This window comes from Lagenorhynchus albirostris, chromosome 12, assembly GCF_949774975.1.
Source record: "Lagenorhynchus albirostris chromosome 12, mLagAlb1.1, whole genome shotgun sequence".
NCBI classification, from domain to species: Eukaryota; Metazoa; Chordata; class Mammalia; order Artiodactyla; family Delphinidae; genus Lagenorhynchus; species Lagenorhynchus albirostris.
Window position 1 is genome coordinate 51919170 of NC_083106.1, and position 20537 is coordinate 51939706.

The 20537-nt window shown below is 41.6% G+C and overlaps 2 protein-coding genes across 6 annotated transcripts in view; both read left to right on the forward strand.

The window, feature by feature from the left end:
- The first annotated feature begins 4014 nt into the window (after positions 1-4014).
- LOC132530479 (RNA-binding protein with multiple splicing 2-like) lies at positions 4015-4648 on the forward strand. Its single transcript, XM_060167684.1, has 2 exons — positions 4015-4536; positions 4586-4648. Exons 1-2 carry the CDS (start codon positions 4015-4017, stop codon positions 4646-4648), a joined length of 585 nt encoding a protein of 194 aa, XP_060023667.1.
- A 9942-nt stretch (positions 4649-14590) lies between these two features.
- The window catches only part of ATG5 (autophagy related 5), a 120260-nt gene continuing 114313 nt past the window's right edge, over positions 14591-20537 (forward strand). Inside the window, exons 1-2 of one of the 5 annotated variants that reach the window (XM_060168008.1) lie at positions 14591-14876; positions 20100-20264. In XM_060168008.1, coding sequence (XP_060023991.1) covers positions 20157-20264 — 108 coding nt within the window. In that variant the 5' untranslated portion in view covers positions 14591-14876; positions 20100-20156. Of the gene's footprint in view, positions 14882-20099; positions 20265-20537 lie in introns of those variants that run through there. The other 4 variants (XR_009543852.1, XM_060168004.1, XM_060168003.1 and 1 more) reach the window with 4 other exon arrangements.

The window sequence follows — 20537 nt, forward strand, 5'->3', positions numbered from 1 at the left end:
AGGGAGGGGAGGGGAGGGAAGGATTGGGAGTTTGGGATTAACAGATGCAAACTATTATATATAGGATGGATAAACAACATGGTCCTACTGTATAGCCCAGGGAACCATATTCAATATCCTGTGATAAACCATGATGGAAAAGAATATATATATATATATATATATATATATATATAAAACTGAGTCACTTTGCTGTACAGCAGAAATTAACAAACACTGTAAATCAACTATACTTCAATACAATTTTTAAAATTTCTCAATATGGAGATTTATTATATTACAATGATCTTATGTCATGTTTATTTCAGTACATTTAATGGCTACAAATTTATTCTTCAAGGATATTTTTTAAAAACACAACCAAGAGGGCTTCCCTGGTGGCGCAGTGGTTGAGAGTCCGCCTGACGATGCAGGGGACGCGGGTTCGTGCCCCGGTCCGGGAAGATTCCACATGCCGCGGAGTGGCTGGGCCCGTGAGCCATGGCCGCTGAGCCTGGGCGTCCGGAGCCTGTGCTCCGCAATAGGAGAGGCCACAGCAGTGAGAGGCCCACGTACCACACACACAAAAAAAACCACACACACACACACAACCAAGAGTTATCTAAAGCCAAATATGATGAATAAAATGAACAATCCAAATATGTATTTTTTTCCAGTGGGAGGGGTAACAGAAATTAGCCGTATTTATAAACTGAATTGTTTTTCTTGTATGTTTCTTAAATTGGCTTTAAAGGCAATTGCAAAAGAGTTTGCTGATGCTTTTGAAACCATGCACCTCAGATTGGGACTTGAACCCACACAGCTGGGACTCGAACCCGAGCCAAAACCCACAGTCTTCCAACTGAGATCATACACCTGGTTTCAGGACTTAACGAAGGTCAGGTTCTTGATGTTTCATTGCAGAAAGAATTCAGTGAGAGACAAAGTGTTAGGTAAGAAGTGAATTTATTTAGAGAGAAACACACTCCACAGACAGAGTGTGGGCCATCTCAGAAGGTGAGAAAGGCCCCAGGGTATGGCCTTTTCAGTTTTTATAGGAGTGGAGAGATATAAAGATATATAAATAAGATATAAAGATATATAAATTTCATAGGCTAAAGAGTGGGAGGAGTACTCCAGCTATTTTAGGAAGGGGAGGGGATTTCTAGGAATTGGGCCACTGCCCACTTTTTGATCCTTATGGAATTGTCATGGCACCTGTGGGTGTGTCATTCAACTTGCTGATGTGGGCGTATACTGAGGCTCAAGGTCTAGTGGAAGTCGACTTGTCCACCATTTTGGACCTATTTGGTTCTAATCAGTTTATGTCATGTCCTCAGGCTATGTCATTCTTTCAAAGGCTGTGCCCTGCCTCCTTCCCTCCTGTTTCATTTTGAGTAATTACATTATTGTTCAACAAGTGTGTAGCCTTCTGGAGTTTCAACTTTGAGGAACAACATAATTTATATTTCATTATGTTTTTTTTAAAAGTCACCTAAATTTATAGTTGTACCTTTAAGCAGATGGCTTTAATTCAAGTAATTCATTTTAGCTATAAAAAGAATTTAGTGGTAATTGGAAATTAACACTGGAATTTTTTTTAAGAGTTTGAAAATATTTTATTTATTTTTATTGAAGTATAGTTGATTTACAATATCATATCAGTTTCAGGTGTACACTATAGTGATTCAGATTTTTTTTTTTTGCAGATTATATTCCATTATAGGTTATTTCAAGATATTGGGCATAAATCCCTATGTTATACAGTAAATCCTTGTTGCTTATCTGTTTTATGTATAGTAGTTTTTATCTGTTAATTCCATACCCCTAATTTGTCTCTCCTCCCCCACTTTGGTAACCATAAATTTGTTTTCTATGTCTGTGAATCTGTTTCTGTTCTGTTTATAGATTCATTTGTGTTATTCTTTAGATTCCACATATAAGTGATATCATAGAGTATTTATCTTTCTCTGACTTATTTCAGTAAGCATAATATTCTCTAAGTCTATCCATGTTGCTGCAAATGGCAATATTTCATTCTTTTCATGGCTGAGTAATATTCCATTATATATCACATCTCCTCAAGCCAATTGTCTGTTGATGGGCAACATTGTAATTTTTAATAAATATATCATTCAGTCAGTAAGCATGGCTCAGGGCACTGCTAAGTGCTATGCGGGGCCCACAACATCCTTTAGGAATTTAACATCCAGTTTAACATGTAAGACTAAATATTAAATGGTAAGGGTCAAAATTTAAAAGTTGTTGCTCTAATGTGAGCCTTTAATCATTATTTTATCATTCGCTTACTCATCTAATGCATAAAACTAATACATTTTATTTTGTCTCATTCCTTGGCTGCACCTTCGTCCACCATTACTCCTCTGCTCCTAAATAACTATTCAGGACAACACCCACACCTGATTTACATTCAGATTGCTTGGAGGCGGTCCCGTCCTACAACTAAGATATGGTGATCCACATACCACCCAGGTTAAGCATTACCCATCCGTAGTAAATTGAGAACATTATATAATTCTTCCAGATGAATGAGGACTTTGCGAGAGAAGACATAATTAGTATATAGAGAAACAAAAATAATATTTATTCTCATATGCCATGCTTATTAAATTATATGAATTACATATTACTGGATTTTTTTTCCTCATATTTGTCTTGTTCCAGAAAAGAATTTGAGGTAGGTGAGTAAACTATAGATAATTCATAAGCAATGGGCTATGTAGGTTGATTTCCCCACTCAAAAACATAGATAATTTCATACACTGTAGTGATAGCATAATAAAAGTAGCTTAAATGTTTAAGCAACTAGATTCAAACACTAGTTATGGGTAATTTATACTTGGGACAATCTAGCCCATTAGTCACTACTATATTTAGCATCCAGAGCAATTCATATCAACGTGGGCTAATTATTCTGACCAAATGGATCAGCCAATTCAATTCAAAAGTTAGTATAATTGATTTTCCTCCTACTGAATTGACATTGGCTGTGATGTTTCCATTACCTGAATTACGGCATTCCAGATCAAGCCCATAGTACTAGATCTTAAACCTCAACCCCCTCAAAAGCACCGTCTTCCAGTCAGTCACTATTTCTCCTTCCCACCCCTTCCTTTCCATCCCACGCCATTATCTTTCTTGTCATTTCTCAGTTGACTCTAGTAGCTTTTCAGATGCTCCCATTGCCACCATCGCTGGTCAAAATACCCTTCATGCCATGGTCTGAGGAAGTTTCCCAAACCACAGATCTGATCGTATTACATCCTTAATTGAAACCCTTCCCAACGGCTCCCCTGTGGTTACAGCAGGAGCTTTAGAATCTTCTTGACTTAATCTATTGGAAGAAATAATCACAACTCAAGGCACACATACTAGTTCAGGATGTGCATATATATGCATGATATGTATAACTGAAGTAAAAGTTTTATGAAACAAACCTACCCTTGCTTCTTGTGATGCACTCGGATCTATTCTATTCTATTCTTCTGTTCTATAAAATTCTATTTCACATAAAAAGTTATTGCAAACCACTAAATTGATCTCACAATCCACTAATAGGTCATAAGGTACAGTTTGGAAAATCCTGGCCTAGGGGATATAGTTCAAACCACTTACCTCGGTTTCCAAGCCTTTTTCTACTATAGCCCTAGGTGACAATTCTGGCTTCATTCATTTATCCGTCTAACCAGTAAGTAGCCGCCCAACGCCCACTACTGTCAGGCCCTATGTGGGGAATTAAACAGTGGGTAAAGGCTCAGTGCCGACCAGAGAGAAGAGCGCAGACCGGTAAAAGGTCTATTACCATTCCGCGATAAAAGGAAGGCAAGACTCGCCGGTCGCAGGGAAAAGGCGGAGGCGGCGGCCACCACGGCTCGGCCGGGGTTCCCAGCGCCACGTCCGCCGCACCCCCTCCCCGTCTCCCGCGCCCGCGAAGCCTGATGCGACTCCAGCCGGACCCGCTGGCTGCCCCTGTCACCGCCACCACACCCCACCCCCAGCACCGCGAGCAACCTGATGCCGGACTGCGCGCCCAGCGCCCGCACGGCTCGCACGGAGGAGGCGCTCCGGACCCTGTTCGCCAGTGGCCTCCCTGTGGACATTCAACCCAAAGAACTCTACCTGCTCTTCAGGCCGTGCAAGGGGTATGAAGCGTCCCCGATCAAGCTCACGTCGAGGCAGCCTGCTGGTTTTACGATCTTTGACGACCGGGCAGGAGCAGAAGCCGCCCAGAAGGCGTTGAACGGTATTCGCTTTGATCCTGAGATCCCGCAGACCCTGAGGCTAGAGTGTGCCAAAGCCAACACCAAGACGTCCAAGAACAAGCTGACGGCTACGCCAAATCCCACCAACGCTCACCCCTCCCTAGGAGCACACTCAGAGCTGATGGGGGCCCCTCTGATCCCCGCATACCCAGGGTCCTGGGCCCCCTTCCCTCTGTACACCACAGAGCTGACCCCAGCCACCTCACCTGCTGTGCTCACCTACCCCGCTGCTACTACCGCTGCCGCCGCTGCCCTACATGCTCAGAGGATGCTGGTCAGGTCGCGCTCTCCCATTTTCAGGATGAAGAAACTGATGTCCAGAGGTGCGCTGGTACCCTTCCTCTGATACCACCCAGCAAGGTTGGAAGTCTTGTCAGTTCTGTTAGTTCTTCAGTCTTGTCACCACAGCTCGAGGCCCCCGCCCCACTGAGGAAGAAGCCGTCCTGAGCTTCCACTGCCCTCAGGCAGCCTGTGCAGAGCTGCTGCTTCCCTCCAAAGCCTGAGAATTTTAAGCCTGACTCAGTGCACTGTTTCCTGTTTCCTTTCTCTCCTCTTCCTCAGCCCTGTCCTGCCCCAAAACCCCTCTTCAAGGTGCTTACGGCAGGATTCAGGGGCCTTCTCTCTGGGACACCCAGACCCAGCTCAGAGGCCTCCCTGGGACTGAGCGAGGCCTGACCTCCAGTCCAAATGTGCTTCCATAGCTCCATCTCAAAGAAACGACGCGTTTAATTTTGCATGTTTTCTGGCATGGATTAAGACACTTAAACCTGTGTATATGTGAGTGTACCATTTGTTCTCACATTGTGTCACCATAGCAACAGGTCCTGACCACGAATGGTTCATCATTCCCAGCCCCTCTGTCCACACCCCTCCCTGCACCCACCCTGCTTCAGTGAGCACCAAGCCCTGCAACCAGTTCCGCCCAACAGGAAGGACCACCCAGCCAAGACAGAGCATTTTCCTGGTCACTTCAAATCGGGCTCCTCTGCTTCCTCCTCCTCAGATGGGCCAACAGCCGTTAATAAAATCCTTTCTCGGGACTTCCCTGGTGGTCCAGTGGTTAAGAATCCCCCTGCCAATGCAGGGGACATGGGTTTGATCCCTGGTCCAGGAAGATCCCACATGCCGCAGAGCAACTAAGCCCGTGTGCCACAACTACTGAAGCCTGTGTGTTGCAACTACTGAAGTCCCCGCCTAAAGCCCTGCCTCGGCAACAAGAGAAGCCACTGCAATAGGAAGCCCGCGCACTGCAATGAAAAGTAGCCCCCACTTGCTGCAACCAGAGAAAGCCCATGTGCAGCAACGAAGACCCAAAGCAGCCAAAAAAAAAATCCTTTCTCTGCCCGTTTTGCGTACCTCTCCACATCGCACCCCACCCCTACTGTGGCCCGTCATTCTTTTCAAACTTTGAAACCAACCAAAACGTGAAAGTATTTTTGTACCTTGTGTAACAAAATATTTATGCCACATAAAGTAGAAAAAAAAAAGGTAAATACAGGCTGTTAAGGCAACACATAGGAGAGATATTTGGGCCATTCTCGTGGGGAGTAGGACTTCCCAGAGGAAGAGACCTCTAAACTAACACCTAACAGATGAGTAGGTGTTAACCAGGAAAAAGAAGTGGTGAGAAGGAGAGTCCCGAGCAGAAAAAATAGCTTGTATACCCCCGGAGGTGACAGAGGGCAGGATCTTTATGAAAAGTGAAAAGTGTTTCTGTGAGGCTGGAGGACAGAGCTCAGGGAATATGATAGAACATAAGGATGGAGAGGTAATAATGCCCCATGGAGGGTGTTGAAAGCCACACTTGCTCTTTTAGGCCAGGGGTTTCCAGATCTGTCTGAGGGATCCCAAGGGCTCCTTGATCTTGCCTCTGCCTGCAGAGGCAATACCAAGGCCAAGCAGGCTGGGCTCTCCTGATCCCCTTCAACCAGGATAGCAGTGACACAATATCAGCTTTGGGAATATGGATTCCCAACAGTGGGAAGTGTGGAACATAGATTAGAAGAGGGCCAAATGGACAGGTGTCCCAAACTAGGGGAGTGGTAGAAAGAGGAGTAGGAAGAATTCAGAGCCAAGAGAAAGAAAAGGCAGCACTGGTGACTGAATTCTTGAACAAGTCCTCATCTTTAAACCTGCTGTGTCTTTTTTTTTTTTTGGCTGTGTTGGGTCTTTGTTGCTGTGTGCGGGCTTTCTCTAGTTGCGATGAGCGGGGGCTATTCTTTGTTGTGGCGCGCGGGCTTCTCATTGTGGTGGCTTCTCTTGTTGCGGAGCCCAGGCTCTAGGCACGCAGGCTTCAGTAGTTGTGGCACGTGGGCTCAGTAGTTGTGGCCGCGGGCTCTAGAGCGCAGGCTCAGTAGTTGCGGTGCATGGGCTTAGGTGCTCTGCGGCATGTGGGATCTTCCTGGACCAGGGATCAAACCCGTGTCTCCTGCATTGGCAGGCAGATTCTTAACCACTGCACCACCAGGGAAGTCCCAAACTTGCTGTGTCTTCTGTTCCCTTTGCCTGGAACAGCGATTCTTAACCTTACTTTTATTCTTTTTTCACAATGAATCTCTTAGTCTGGTGAAGTCTGTGGAGCCCTTCTCAGAGTAATATATTTAAATGCATAAACATACATATTATTACATAGACATATGTATAACTACAAAGAGATAATTGTATATTCCTATACAATTATCAGAATGTTAGGAAAACAAATTTGTGTTATGTAGTATGCAATAAATAATAAGGTCTCACAGTGAGTCAAATTCCTACTGTAATTTCAAAGTAGCAATATGTGTAAAATAATGTTTCAAGAATCTGAGTCAACTGCAATATGAATATATCTATGTTGAATATATCTATGTCTCTACTGGTGACAAGTTACAAGTATTGCTAATACTACTCCAGTTTGTGCCCTATATTTATAACGGGAAAAAATGCTAAATTTCAAACTGGAGGTTAGTGAAAATAAAGACGTACTCATTTTCTCATCCAAATTCTTCAAGCTCCGTAATTTGAACGGTGGACCCCTTGGTTAAGAGCCCCTGGCTTAAAAGCCCTTTCTTTCCTTGTCCACATGTTGTATCTATTTATCCTCTAAGATTTATTTTATACGTTTCTACTGATTCTCAAAGCTAGGTTCCCATAACAGTTGTACATAGCCCTATTACAGCCAGTTAGGGACTATTGCAATCATTTGTTTACTTATCTGTTCTCTGCCAAACTGGAATGTGAGTTCCCTGAGGGAAGAAATTAATTTCTGATGCATCTTAGTATCCTGAGTAGCTGGTACAGCCTAGCACATAAAAGCCTATTAAGTGAATGAACACACTGTTCTGTGAGAACACTAATCATTTTATAAATTGCTGGGAAAGTGTGGAGAGGGGGCAAAAAAGGATACTTTATTCATATCCGTCTTTCTGGAATACAGAAATTTCATGTTATAGTTTGATGAAAAGAATGTTAGAAAATCTGCCTAGAATAAGGCAGTGAATAAAATCAGTGCATAAATGGTGGCTAGAAATGTGTGGCAAGCAGAACATGAAAGCTTCTTGTTTAATTTTGCGCTTTGCTCTAATGGCAATATAGCCGAGCTCTTCTAGGGAGAAGTGGAGATCATGGGACAAGAAGCAGTCTTGGATACCTGTGAGAGGTGAAGAATTGGGCTGACTGAAGCTTACTTCTTCACTTCAGTCTCTCAGTCATGGGAAATGGAGGTGAGTTTACTGTGAAGCTTAATTTTCAGGTCTCTTCACTTACATGGGTCCTTTCTAAGGCCACCTAATTTTGTATTTCTTTGTATGTGTGCTTTCCAAAGAGGACGTCCCAAATTGTATGAGGTTAGAATATTAGAAAAGTGTTATAGAATCATGCCCAGCACATAGTATGCTCTGTAAATGTTAACTAACTAACTAGATAAGTAGTGTGTATGATGAATTGTCTAACCTCCTGACCTAGAGTATCTTACATTTGCAGAATAAAATATACTCACAGCATCCAGGCATGAACGTGACTGTTTCATCCCTGCTTTTGATCATTCTTTTTTCCTTTCCTGAAATACCTATACCTTTCCTTTCTCTCTCATTCTCTTAAGTCATGACAGTCCTATAAAGCCCAAGGTAATAAATGGATCCTAGGAACTCAGTGATGGCTATAGAGCGTTTCAGTAGTAGTGTTTAGGAAAACATGAAAAGTAAACCATGGCATGTGTGTAGTAGCCATACCACTAAAGGAGAAAGATAAAGGAGAAAGGTATGGACTGACTGTGCCATCAGATCTGGGAGGCGAATGAAAAAAGTAATGATTACACAGTGGGCTTTTTAAAAATTCAGCAGTTATTCCACAACAGACTTTATTTTTAGGCAAACTAAATACCTGAATTTTTAAAAAAATCAGTATTTTAAACCATCCCGCTTGTCCCTAAAATTGAGAGACTTTAGGAACATACCACCTCTGAGATGACAATTCTGATACTTAATGTATGTGGGCAAATTATCCCACAGAAAGGTCCCCAACACAAGAGTTGCTGGTAAACATACATTTTTTTTTTTTTACTTTTTAAATTATGTGTATGTTTTGGGTCTTCTTTTTAAAATTATTTATTTATTTATTTATTTATGGCGGCGTTGGGTCTTCGTTGCTGCCCGCGGGCTTTTCTCTAGTTGCAGCGAACCAGGGGTACTCTTCGATGCAGTGCGTGGGCTTCTCATTGCGGTGGCTTCTCTTGTTGTGGAGCATGGGCTCTAGGCGCAGTTGTGGCTCGCAGGCTCTAGAGCACAGGCTCAGTAGTAACTGTGGCACACGGGCTTAGTTGCTCTGCGGCATGTGGGATCTTCCTGGACCAGGGATCAAACCCATGTCCCCTGCATTGGCAGGTGGTTTCTTAACCACTGCGGCACCAGGGAAGTCCTAAACCTACTTTTTTTTTTTTTTTTTTTTGCGGTACGTGGGCCTCTCACTGTTGTGGCCTCTCCCGTTGCAGAGCACAGGCTCAGCGGCCGTGGCTCACGGGCCCAGCTGCTCCGCAGCATATGGGATCTTCCCGGAGCGGGGCACGAACCCGCGTCCCCTGCAACGGCAGGCGGACTCTCAACCACTGCACCACCAGGGAAGCCCCCTAAACCTACTTTTTAAAGTAAAAAATTAGTACTCTGTATAATTAAATGTGACTTTCATTCAAAATTTTATTTAAAAAACATTGTACCCTGAAAAGACATGAAGAAAATTTAATTGCATATGACTAACTGAAAGAAACCAATCTAAAAAGGCCTCATACTTTATCATTTCAACTATACAACATTCTCAAAAACTCAAAACTATGGAGACATAAGAGGATCAGTGGTTGCCAAGTGTTCAGAGGAGGGAGGGATGAATAGACAGAGCACAGAGGGTTTTTAAGGCAATGAAACAACTCTGTATGATACTATAATGGTGAATACCTGTCATTACACATTTGACTAAACTCATGTTTAGCCTCTCTGACTAAATCAAGAGTGAACCATAATGTAAATATGGACTTCAGGTGATAAAGATGTGTCAGTGTAGGTTCATCAATTGTAACAAACGTACTGTTGCAGGATGTGATAGTGGAAGGAGTTGTGTGTGTGTGGCGATGGCATATGGGAACTCCGGACTTTCTGCTCAATTTTGCTGTAAACCTAAAACTGCTCTAAAAATAATGAATTAAAAGTATATATTGCCCCTGCTTTTAAGTTTAGCATTTAATAACTGAGGGATATGAATTATATTTTTGAAAAAGAATCCATGGAGCTCTGTGTTTTGATACATATAACATAGAGTCTGTGCATAACATAGTAACCATTAATAAACTATGAAATGAAATGCTTTAAAAAGTGCCATTTCAGTCATGGCTTCTACTTCTGAACTTCTAAGACATTTTTTTCCTTGACCATTCTTTTCACCTTGTCTTGCGTTCTTGCTGAATCTCTGTGTGATATTGTTTCCCAGTCTATATTGTAAACAGCTCTAAGGCAGAACTGTGACTCTTATTCTTGTATTTCCCCTACAGTCCCGGGGAAAGGGCATTTCCAGCAGAAGGAACAGCATCAGCAAAGACGCAGGATGTGAGGCAGAGGTCAGAGAGAGACCAGGGAGCCAGACAAGTGATGGGTGATGAAGCTGGAAAACTGGATTAGGTTAGTCCAAGAAATTTAGGTTTTATTCTGTAGGCAGTGAGGGTTTGGCTTTTGTAAAAAACAGGGCAGCGACATAATTAGAACTGTGCTAAAGAAGATTACTCTGGCAGAAGATTGTAAAATGGGTTGGTGCAAGGGAAGGGAGGCACAGAGCCTGATGAAGGACATAAAAACAACAGCTCCTGTTTATTGAGAGCTCACCATTTACCAAGCACTGTGGTAAATGTTTCATGTGCATCATCCTCCCTCACCTTCACGGGTCTATGAAGCAGGTGCTATCATTATCCTCATTTAACCGTGAGGAAAATGGAGAAATGGAGGCTGGGAGAAGTTACATAAGAGTCAGGTTCTTGGGCATGTGACCTGTCGTATGCACAGCGCTTGATTTAATGCTCTGCTGTCGCCATCTTCAAATTCCTTTCCTCAACAAAGAGCCCTCATTTTCATTTTGCACTGGCCCTGTGGAATTACGTAGCCAGTACTGGTTAAATAATTTTTTTTCTGGGGCCACACAGATAATAGATGTCGCATATGGGATTTAAAAGCACATCCTCAGCTATGCTATACTGCACTAGTTTATGATCGAAGAACAAACACAGGTGAAGGAAAGGGAATGGACTTGAAGGAAATTTTGTCAGTACTGACAAGGTTTAGAAAGTGTTTGTTTTTTGTTTTTTTTTCAAATTAAAATAATTTTTTTGTGAAAACTTTTTTAGGATTTCACAAAATCTCTTGAGATAACTTGCACTTTCCTATTGGGAAACAGTCTATTACATCACTGAGGGTGCTACTGACCGGACTTGCTGGTTGGGGAGCTCTGAGCTTTGTGTCAGGTTGATTGTGACACCTGGTGACAGCAACGTATTATTGCAAGGATTTATTCTGCTGTTTCAAGAATCAGGTTGTTCAGTTGGGTTTTGTTTTTTTTAAGACTTTCCCTTCAGTTTTATATTTCCCAGACTATTTTTCTTCTGCACACATTGAGAAAACAGATTGAAAAGCTGCTTGACTAATTTTTCCCAGTTTTTAATAGGAGCTATTTATAGAAAATATTCCTATGGGAACAGCCAAATAATCTAATTCAAAGATTTTTTTAAGAATAATAGTAATTTGGGGCATCAAAAATTAAAACACAAATGTATACAAGTTATGAATGTATATATTTTTTCCAAAGAATATTTGGCATATTGTTTTGATTCACTCCTATACAATCTATGTAGGCAAGTAGATAGAGAGTACTGAGTAACTGGAATCATAGTCTTATAACACAATATTTTCAACAAAAACCCACATTTTATCTGTAGCAGTGCTGGAATTACATATGGTATTATATAGTTGACATGGTAGTCATAAGAAAACTGCTCCAAATTGTGATTTTAAAATATATATTCATGTAATGAAATTTGGGAGGTTCCTTTGTTGTTGCTTAAGAGTTACTTATTTTCACTTTACCAAGTACCTAATCATGTGAACACAAGAAATATTTAAATGACTGAATGAAGACTTGTCACAGTGAATGAAAGGCTGTCACTGAAGCTAAAAGAGTCTATCCAGCTCCTGGATTCATTTTAGAATGTCAATTAAATAGATACAAATGGGATGTCTATGACTGTTCAGCTTTGAAAGCCTCAAAATAGTATTTGAATCCTCCAAATGCTCTCTCACCTCACAGGAGAGAACACTGTATAATGATATTTTCCCAACTTTCAAGTCTATCCAGCTCCTGGATTCATTTTAGAATGTCAATTAAATAGATACAAATGGGATGTCTATGACTGTTCAGCTTTGAAAGCCTCAAAATAGTATTTGAATCCTCCAAATGCTCTCTCACCTCACAGGAGAGAACACTGTATAATGATATTTTCCCAACTTTCAAGTGTGTGTCCTTAGAATTGCCTAAAGGTAAAAACTTAGAACTATAAATATGATCACAATCACAGTCAAATGTGTGTTATTCAGTATAATGCATTCTGGCCTAGTTGTTTTGGTCTTTTGTTCAAAATGAATATTTACGTGCAAAGAACTGAGGTAGGCAGTGCCTTAGAAACTAGAAGAAGAGCTATAGAGGAGTGTTACGCTCCAAAGCCTTTAGCATCCAGATAGGTAATCTAAAGTCTAAATAAGTGATAGTGTGGGGACAGTGAGAAACTGGAGAGGGCATTCCCAGCCTAAAAGGGGGCAGGCTGCAGCTCCACTCCAGCACTTGGTTGCCATGTGGGAATGTGGTCCCAGGGTTGTCAGATTCCAGGATAAGTCAGAAATCCAAATTTTTGAAACCTGTTACCATTTTTCCCCTTTTTTTTAGAGTTTAAGAAACATTTTAAAGGGCAGAGTGGATATCTGTCACTCTTGGTAACTGATTGAGAGAGACGACATAATGTTAACAAATGGAAATGATGGAGAACAAATATAGAATTCCTCTTATTTCCAAATTTTTGCTCAAGGAGCATAACCATGAGATGGGAAAGAGTACAACAACTGGACCATATCCAGAGGAGAGATATGTCATGTGAAGAATGGCTGAAAGAACTGACAGTGTTTATCCTGAGTGGGTTATGAGGCATATCTTTTCATAGCTGAAGTGCTGTCTATTAGAACAAGGGTTAGCTATTTCTATTGTAGGTTGGGGGTGGGGTAGAGGAGGGACAAGGGGAGGAAGGAAATAAACAGGGTCAATTTTTAAAGGTTACAAGAAGCTGGATTTTAGCTCAATATAATCACTTTCTACCCATTACGGTTCTCCATACATCGTTTCTCTGCCCCCTCCCCAAACATTTTATTAGGAAAAACTTCAAGCATAACAGCAAAGTTGAAAGAATTTTACAGTGAACACCCATATTCTCACCACCTAGATTCTACCATTAACATTTTACTGTACTTGCATTATCACATATTTATCCATCTATCCATCCCTCTAGCCATTCGTCCATCCACCTAATTTTTTCGATACATTTCAGAGTAAATTCCATTTAGTTTTGCCTACCTTTGGAAAGTGGGGGCAACTTTATCCCAAGAGCTTTTTTACAGAGGCTAATGGCTGTCTGTTGGGGACGCTATAGAGAGGATTTCTGCATTAAGTAAGTGGAGTGGACTGGACTGTGGCTTTCAATTTTTTTTGACTGTTACCCATATCAAGAAATGTATTTCACATTCCTACACAGTGTAAACCATGTACATACTAAAGTAAAAACTTCAGGAAACAATATTTACCTTTAGTATGTGTGAAGCATGCCAATATTTTCTATTTTTTTTAACTTAAAAATTGCTAGTCATGGCCCACTAACTTGATTTGATGACTCCCCAATGAGTTGTGATTCCCCACTGGAAAATCATTGGGCTAGACAACCTCCAATACGTTTTGTTTTTTTTTTTTTTGGGCTGCGCTGCACGGGCCTGTGGGATCTTAGTTCCCCGACCAGGGATTGAACCCACGCCCTCAGGCAGTGAAAGCGTGGAGTCCTAACCACCGGACAGCCAGGGAATTCCTAGAAGATTCTTCCTTTAAAAAGGATCCTGTGGCTAATACTAGGATTTTCCTAGTCTTCCCACTTATCAGGAACCTATCGAGTCTCAGCACAGTAGTATTCACTTGGCATGCATAGCATTATGTTGAAAGCCATGTGTAATGAAGAGAAAAAACGCTAAATGCCTGCTAAGACTTCTGGATAGACCTAATGCAAACACTTTTTAGGAGTAAATTGACTAATTGCTTGTCATTTTCACCAACAGGAAGACATAGGTACTTACAATTGGAGGGATGGCTGGGCTTCAGTATTCAAGTATTTTAGTCTTTTGTTAAATGCGGCTCTTAATCCGTTCTGTGGCTCTGACAAAGTGGAGAAGATCAAATGAGAAAATAGATATGAAAACACTTTGAAAACCAACGTTTTATTAATTTTACTGTGTGAAGCCAGGACAGGGATGCTGCGATGAAGCTCTAGTGACGCAGTGACTCATTATTTGTAAAACTCTCTGCTCTCACGGAACTGTTATATTAACCTCACTAACCAACAATGACTATGCCAAAAGCACAGGACTCTCGGAAGAGGGTAGAAGCGGGGAACTTGCCAGGGGTTTGACCGAACATTCACGCTCTCTGCTCTGTCCGCGCATGCTCAAGCGCGGCTCCAGCCTCCTCACGGGGTTGGGCCGAACTGGGAGGGCGGAGTGCGGGCCACGTGGGGCCCCGTGACGTCATCTCCGGGCGCCGAGGGTGACTGCACTTGCGGTGGGCTTCCAGAGCTCCGCGGCGCTGCAGGCTGTCTTCGCTGGATACGGGAGGGCGGAAGTGCAGCAGAGTTCGACTCCGACCTCCGCGCTGGTGCCTTCTGCGGCTGCGCGGGCCAGCGGGACTCCAGTCTGGTGCACCTCTGCGGGACTGTGTGTCTGGCGCTCTCCGCCGCCGCCCAGCCAGAACCCGAGACCCGAGCGTCCTCACCGGTGCAGGAAGGCGGAGGAGAAGCCTGAGCTTCTGGTAGGGTATGTGTGTGTCTGTCACCCCAGTGTGAGGAAGTGCCCGGAGGAAGAGGGTTGGGGAAGTGCTAGGTAGGTGTGGTAAGAAGGAGGGGGGCGTGTGCGGCGAGAGGAGCGCTCCCCCGGGAGGTGGTGGCGGGTGAAGGTGGTTCCTCCGGGGGAGGTGGCGTTGGCCGAGCGCCGACCTCGGAGCCCTAGTGCCGGCTGGAGGGTGTAGCCTGCGCGGTCTTTCGGGGAATACGTCTGTTCCTTACTAAGGTGGGAAGCTTGGGTCTCGTCGCAGGCTCTAGAGTTTAGTTCGGGACCTCCATTTTTCGTGGAATAGTTAGTTATTTAGATCATAGTTATTTTTACAGCAAGTTCGATTCTATCCGAAATCGGTGGGGTTTCTCCCCAGTTTATCTTCTCAGACGCATTCATTGTCTCATTTTAATAATAATATTTAGTGCCAACAAAGCCATTTTCCCTTGGCAGAGCACTTTCACATACTTTATAGTTTGGATTATTTTCAAGTCACACCTGAACTTGGGGAACCTAGGGAAAGTGGACTGGTTCTAGATTTTTCTGAGGGATGGGGAGGCACAGCATGTTTTCAGCAAGAATCAGAACCCAGAGGCTATCAAACAGCACTGAATTTCCAAGGCCTTCCGGAGTTTACTTGATAAATTTCAGTCTTTGGGACTGTGTGTACTTGGATCTGAACGGACTTATTTTGTGTTTTCCATAAAGGGAGTTGTTGGTTGAATTTTGAATTTGAAAATAAAGATGTTGGGCTGAGGGTAGCAGTGGAGGAAAATTTTAGAATTTTATGTTGGATTTAAGTAGGTGCTTTGATCCTCAAATGTATGCTGATTAAAATTGGGGAAAGTGAACAGAATGTTACTATATGGTTAAGAGTTTTTAGAATAAGGTACAAGCTTCAAGTGTAGGTTCACTTTATTAATTTAACAGATACTAAGTGCTATTTATGTGCCAGGCACTGAACAAAAAGTAAACAAAACAGTAAACAGTGAGGAAGACAATAAAAACCCCTGCCATCATGAAGTTCACTTTGAGGGTTGAGGGGGGAGACATTAATTTAAAAATTAATTAAAATATGTGTCAGGTAGTGAAAAGTGCTATGGAGAAAAAATAAGTAATGAAGGGGAATGGGGAGTGCTGGTAGCATGCATGGGAAATTATAGTGGTGGCCTTAGAAAAGATGACACTTGAGCAGAGACCTAATAGTGATAAAGAAGGGTGCCCGTGGATGTAGTGGAGAGGGCCATCAGAGCAACCACAAAGTCCCTGAGGCGGGAGCACATCAGCGAGTTTGGCTGGAACTGGGGGAGCAAGTTGCGGAGAGAAGTAGATAAGCAGGTCAGAGTGGGGTCGGGTCATATAGGGCCTGCTAACACCTTGTAAGACTTTAGTTTTTACTTTGAATGAGATGGTGGGGTTTTGAGTCAAGGAGTGAAGTGATCTGACTTCTGTTTTAAAGGATTTTTCTGATTACTTTGTTGTCTCTCTGCAGCAAGGGCAGAAACGTTGAGACCTCTGTTGGTAGGCCATTGCATTTATCTGGGTTAAAGGTCAAGGTGACTTGGATCAGTGTTGTAAGAGTGGAGGTGGTGAGAAATGGCCAGATTCTAGATTTATATCTAAGCTAGAGCCATCAAGTGTGAAGAGGGGTCATGGATGACTCCCAGATTTATGGCCTGAGAAGCTAAAGAATGGAGTTACCACTCAGTGATTTGGGGAAGATCACAGAGTAATAGGGAGAGGAGGGAGGAAGATCTGCAATCATTTTCAGTTTCAAAAATGAATTTTCAAATGAAATGTCAGTATACAGTAGTATATATGAAACTGGAGTTCAGAAGTCTAGGCTGAAGATGTAAAAGTGGGAATTATTAATGTGTAAGTGATATTTAAAGCTCTGAGAGATCTCCAAAGGCAGGGTTCAAGGACCGTGGGGCACTTCAGCATTTGGAGATTGGAGGGAGTTATGACCTATCCCCCAGGGTGGAGGTGGGGCTGTTCCTTAAAACCCCTGTTCAGAACCAGTGATCCTCAGTAACCAGATAGAAGGAAATAGAAAGCCAGGTCATTAGCTGAGAGAGAGTGAGGAAGGAGATGTGAAAATTTGAGGAGGGGGAGTTGATTTAGGACAGTGGAAGAATAAATGGACTAGGGAAGTATGAGAATACTGGGCAATACTCAGAGCCCACTTTTGAGGTCAGTGTTCATGAATTTAAAGGGAGACCAGCCAGCATATATATTTTTAGATGTTTACAAATTTACTACTACTAGTAGGTATTTGATATTTTAAGTAATTTATGAGTAGTTGGGGATTTTGTCAGCAAAACAGCTTCAGGTAATAGGTTAGCCTTTCTTGGTTTGTAGTGTAAAAGGGACTGTTAATTGTGCATTATATTGGGTTGGCCAAAAAGTTCATTCAGGTTTCTGTAACAGGTTACGGAAAAACCCAAACGAACTTTTTGACCAGCCCAATATTTTTATCATACTCACTGTGCTGTTTGCTGAGTGTTGTTGGTTGGGCACCTGCCTCTTTTCCAGGCCATGAATTAGATGCTGAGAATACAGCAGTCAAGAGGTAGTCCCTGCCCTCAGGAAGCTTACTTCTAGCAGACTGCATCATGGGTTGGGATTTCTATTCTTCCAAAACATTGCCTTCAAGTTGGATGCATGGTGTTGATACCGTAGTATATGTATGAGAGGGAAAAATAGTGAAATTTGCTGAATATGAAGTGTGATTGTACAGATATAGGAAAGAGTTTAGGTGGAAAAGTTTAAGTAGCTAGTACAACTTTTGGATTTACACATTTTATTTATTTATATATTTTCCAGTTGTTTAACAAAAATTCCAGAGCCTATTATGTGCTGATTATGCTAACATCCTGGATACAAAGGTATATATGACTCAGTTTCTTCTGTCAAGGAACTGACAGGTCAGTGTGGGGAGGGGCAAGAGACAGATAAGATACACAGCTGCAATTCATTGTTATACCATATAACAATAAAGGTATAATAACAGAAGTAATTAGATTATAGTGTGCTTAGTGGAAAGCTTCCCAAGGAGTTAATGTTAAGCTGACTCTTAAAAGAGGATTAAGAGTTGGCCAAGAGAAGGGGCAAAGGGTATTCAAGCAGAGGGGCCATGGAAGCACAGGGAAACCATGTATTAAATACATTTACCATTTTTCCAGTGGTTGGTTACTAGGTGCTAAATACCCAACAACCCTGTGAAATTAGAATTATCTTCAGTTTATAGATATGAGGTTTAGAGATGTCAGGTTTGTTGTCCAAGGACATACAGCTTATATGTGGAAGTCAGGGTTGAAACCCATGTCAGTCTGATTTCAAAACCCCTTAACTACTTTACTGTATAGCCTGCTGTAAGCATTTAAATCTTCTCTGTCCTTGTTCTTTGTCCCTCAGCCAGTCTTTTTACCAACTTCTATTCATTCTTCCTTGGAAAGCCCTCCTGTCTCTCATCAATCCACTGCTACCAGTCTAGGTCAGGCACTCATTATATGCCTTAGTTGCTGAAATTGCTTCCTGGCTAGCCTCTCTCTGGCTCTGGATCCCCTTTTGTGCACTGCTACCAGATAACTGTTTTTGTTTCACCATTATAAAACCTTTGTAGGCTTGTTGGATGAAATTGAAAACCCACAATTTTCTATTTGGTGTACTTCATGATCCAGTTACATTTTATATTTACAAATTTGACATTAAAACAATAATAATTGCTTTTATTTCTCAGCACATGCTGTGTCCATTACCATGTCAAATACTTTATAGACTTTTTTTTTTTTTTAGAACAACCTGGCGACTTTTACAGGTAAGGAAATTTAGACTTAGTGAAGTAAAGTGACTTACCTAGGATCAGGTATGATAGTAAAACGTGTCACAGCTTAGCTCTTTCATTATCTACTACTCCTCCCAACACAAAGTTTCCTTAAAAGTTGATACACATACTGCGCCTGCCACTTCCTGCCTTTGCTGATGCTATTTTGCCTTGCTTGGAATATTTGTCTTCTTTTTGTCTGTCCATATTCTACCCATTCTTCAAGTTCAGTATCTTTTAAGATTCTTCCCTGAACACTATAGGTTCTGTTAATATTTAACTTCTTCCCCTCCTGCATTATGAAAGCTCTCACAAGTAACATTTAGTTATAACCGTGGACATTTTGGAATTGGAAGGGATGTTTGGCAGTAAGTATGGTATGATGGAAAAGATATGAGATTGGAAATCCTGCTGTAGTAGAGGAAAAGTAAAGGCACAGTGAGGTAACAGAGGTTCTGTCTGATTCATGCATAGAAGAAAGGCTATTTTGAGCAGTGTCCTGAATGATGTGTAAGTTGGAAGGCGAGGTGGGGAAGGCTACTTTAGGGTAAGGAACCACCGGCATGAGCAAAGCCATGCAAAGGACATGAAAGTGCATGGTATGTTTAGCAGATTTGTAAATAATACCTTCTAGGCAATGCCTGAGGTTTTAAAAAAGTTGTTATCACCACCATCATCATCATCATCTTGTATGCCCTCAGCACCTGCCACAGAGCTGGGCATATCAGATGATCAAATATTTATTGACTCTCTATTGAATGTTATTAGCAGTGTTCAATGTATAATTTTTAGTTATTTTCCTTTACTCTCATAATTCCAGTTTACACTAAATAATGCTTTTGATTATTCTAAGTTCTTAAAGTCTTTGACTTTTGAACATTTTTTGAGACATGCTCTGGTTGGTTCTATAAATTATGATAAATACATTTTGTAGTACTGTGTTATAGGCATTGTTCTAAGTGTTCTACATGTATTAATTTAATTTTCATATCTATCTTATGTGGTCAGTGCTGTTATTCCCATTTTACAGATGAGAAAACTGAGACAGAGAGAAGTTATAGGTGAAGAGTTCACTTTAGATAAGCGGTAGACTTTTGGGGCTTGAGAGAATGATGCAAGTATAATTTCACTTTGGCTGTGGTTCATTAGTTGTATATGTAATTTTGAAATGGTTACTTCCGTGATCTCTTTAAATAAATAATAGCTCCACATTTAGAATTTGTTGTACTGATTTTTGCATTCATTCTAAAGAATGCCCATCACGGAGTTTTTTGAAGTGAATAATCTGTAGGCATTCTTTTTTTCCTATAATCTTTCTTTGTTTTGGAGCAGGTTCATTTATACCTGCAAGGATCTAATACTATGTTTTATTTTCAGTTTGGCTTTGGCTGGAAAAGAATTTAGCCTATATGTACTGCTTTAACCACTGGAAGAATGACAGATGACAAAGATGTGCTTCGAGATGTGTGGTTTGGACGAATTCCAACTTGCTTCACCCTCTATCAGGATGAGATAACTGAACGGGAGGCAGAACCATATTATGTAAGTATGTTGATGGTGGCAAATGGGATACCATAACTTTGTCCATTTTTGTAAATAAAGCTCTAAGAACCTGGAGGCTGTTTTTCAACATTTTATATACAATTAGTATGTGCTTATTGTGGGAAAAAATTAGGAGACAGATCTACGAAAAGAAGGAAATAAGAATTACCTCTCATCCTACTACTCAGAGGCAAAAACCATTGTTGTGTTGATGTGGGACCTTCTTGACTTTCTTTTTCTTATGCATATATAGTATATGATAATGAATCATAA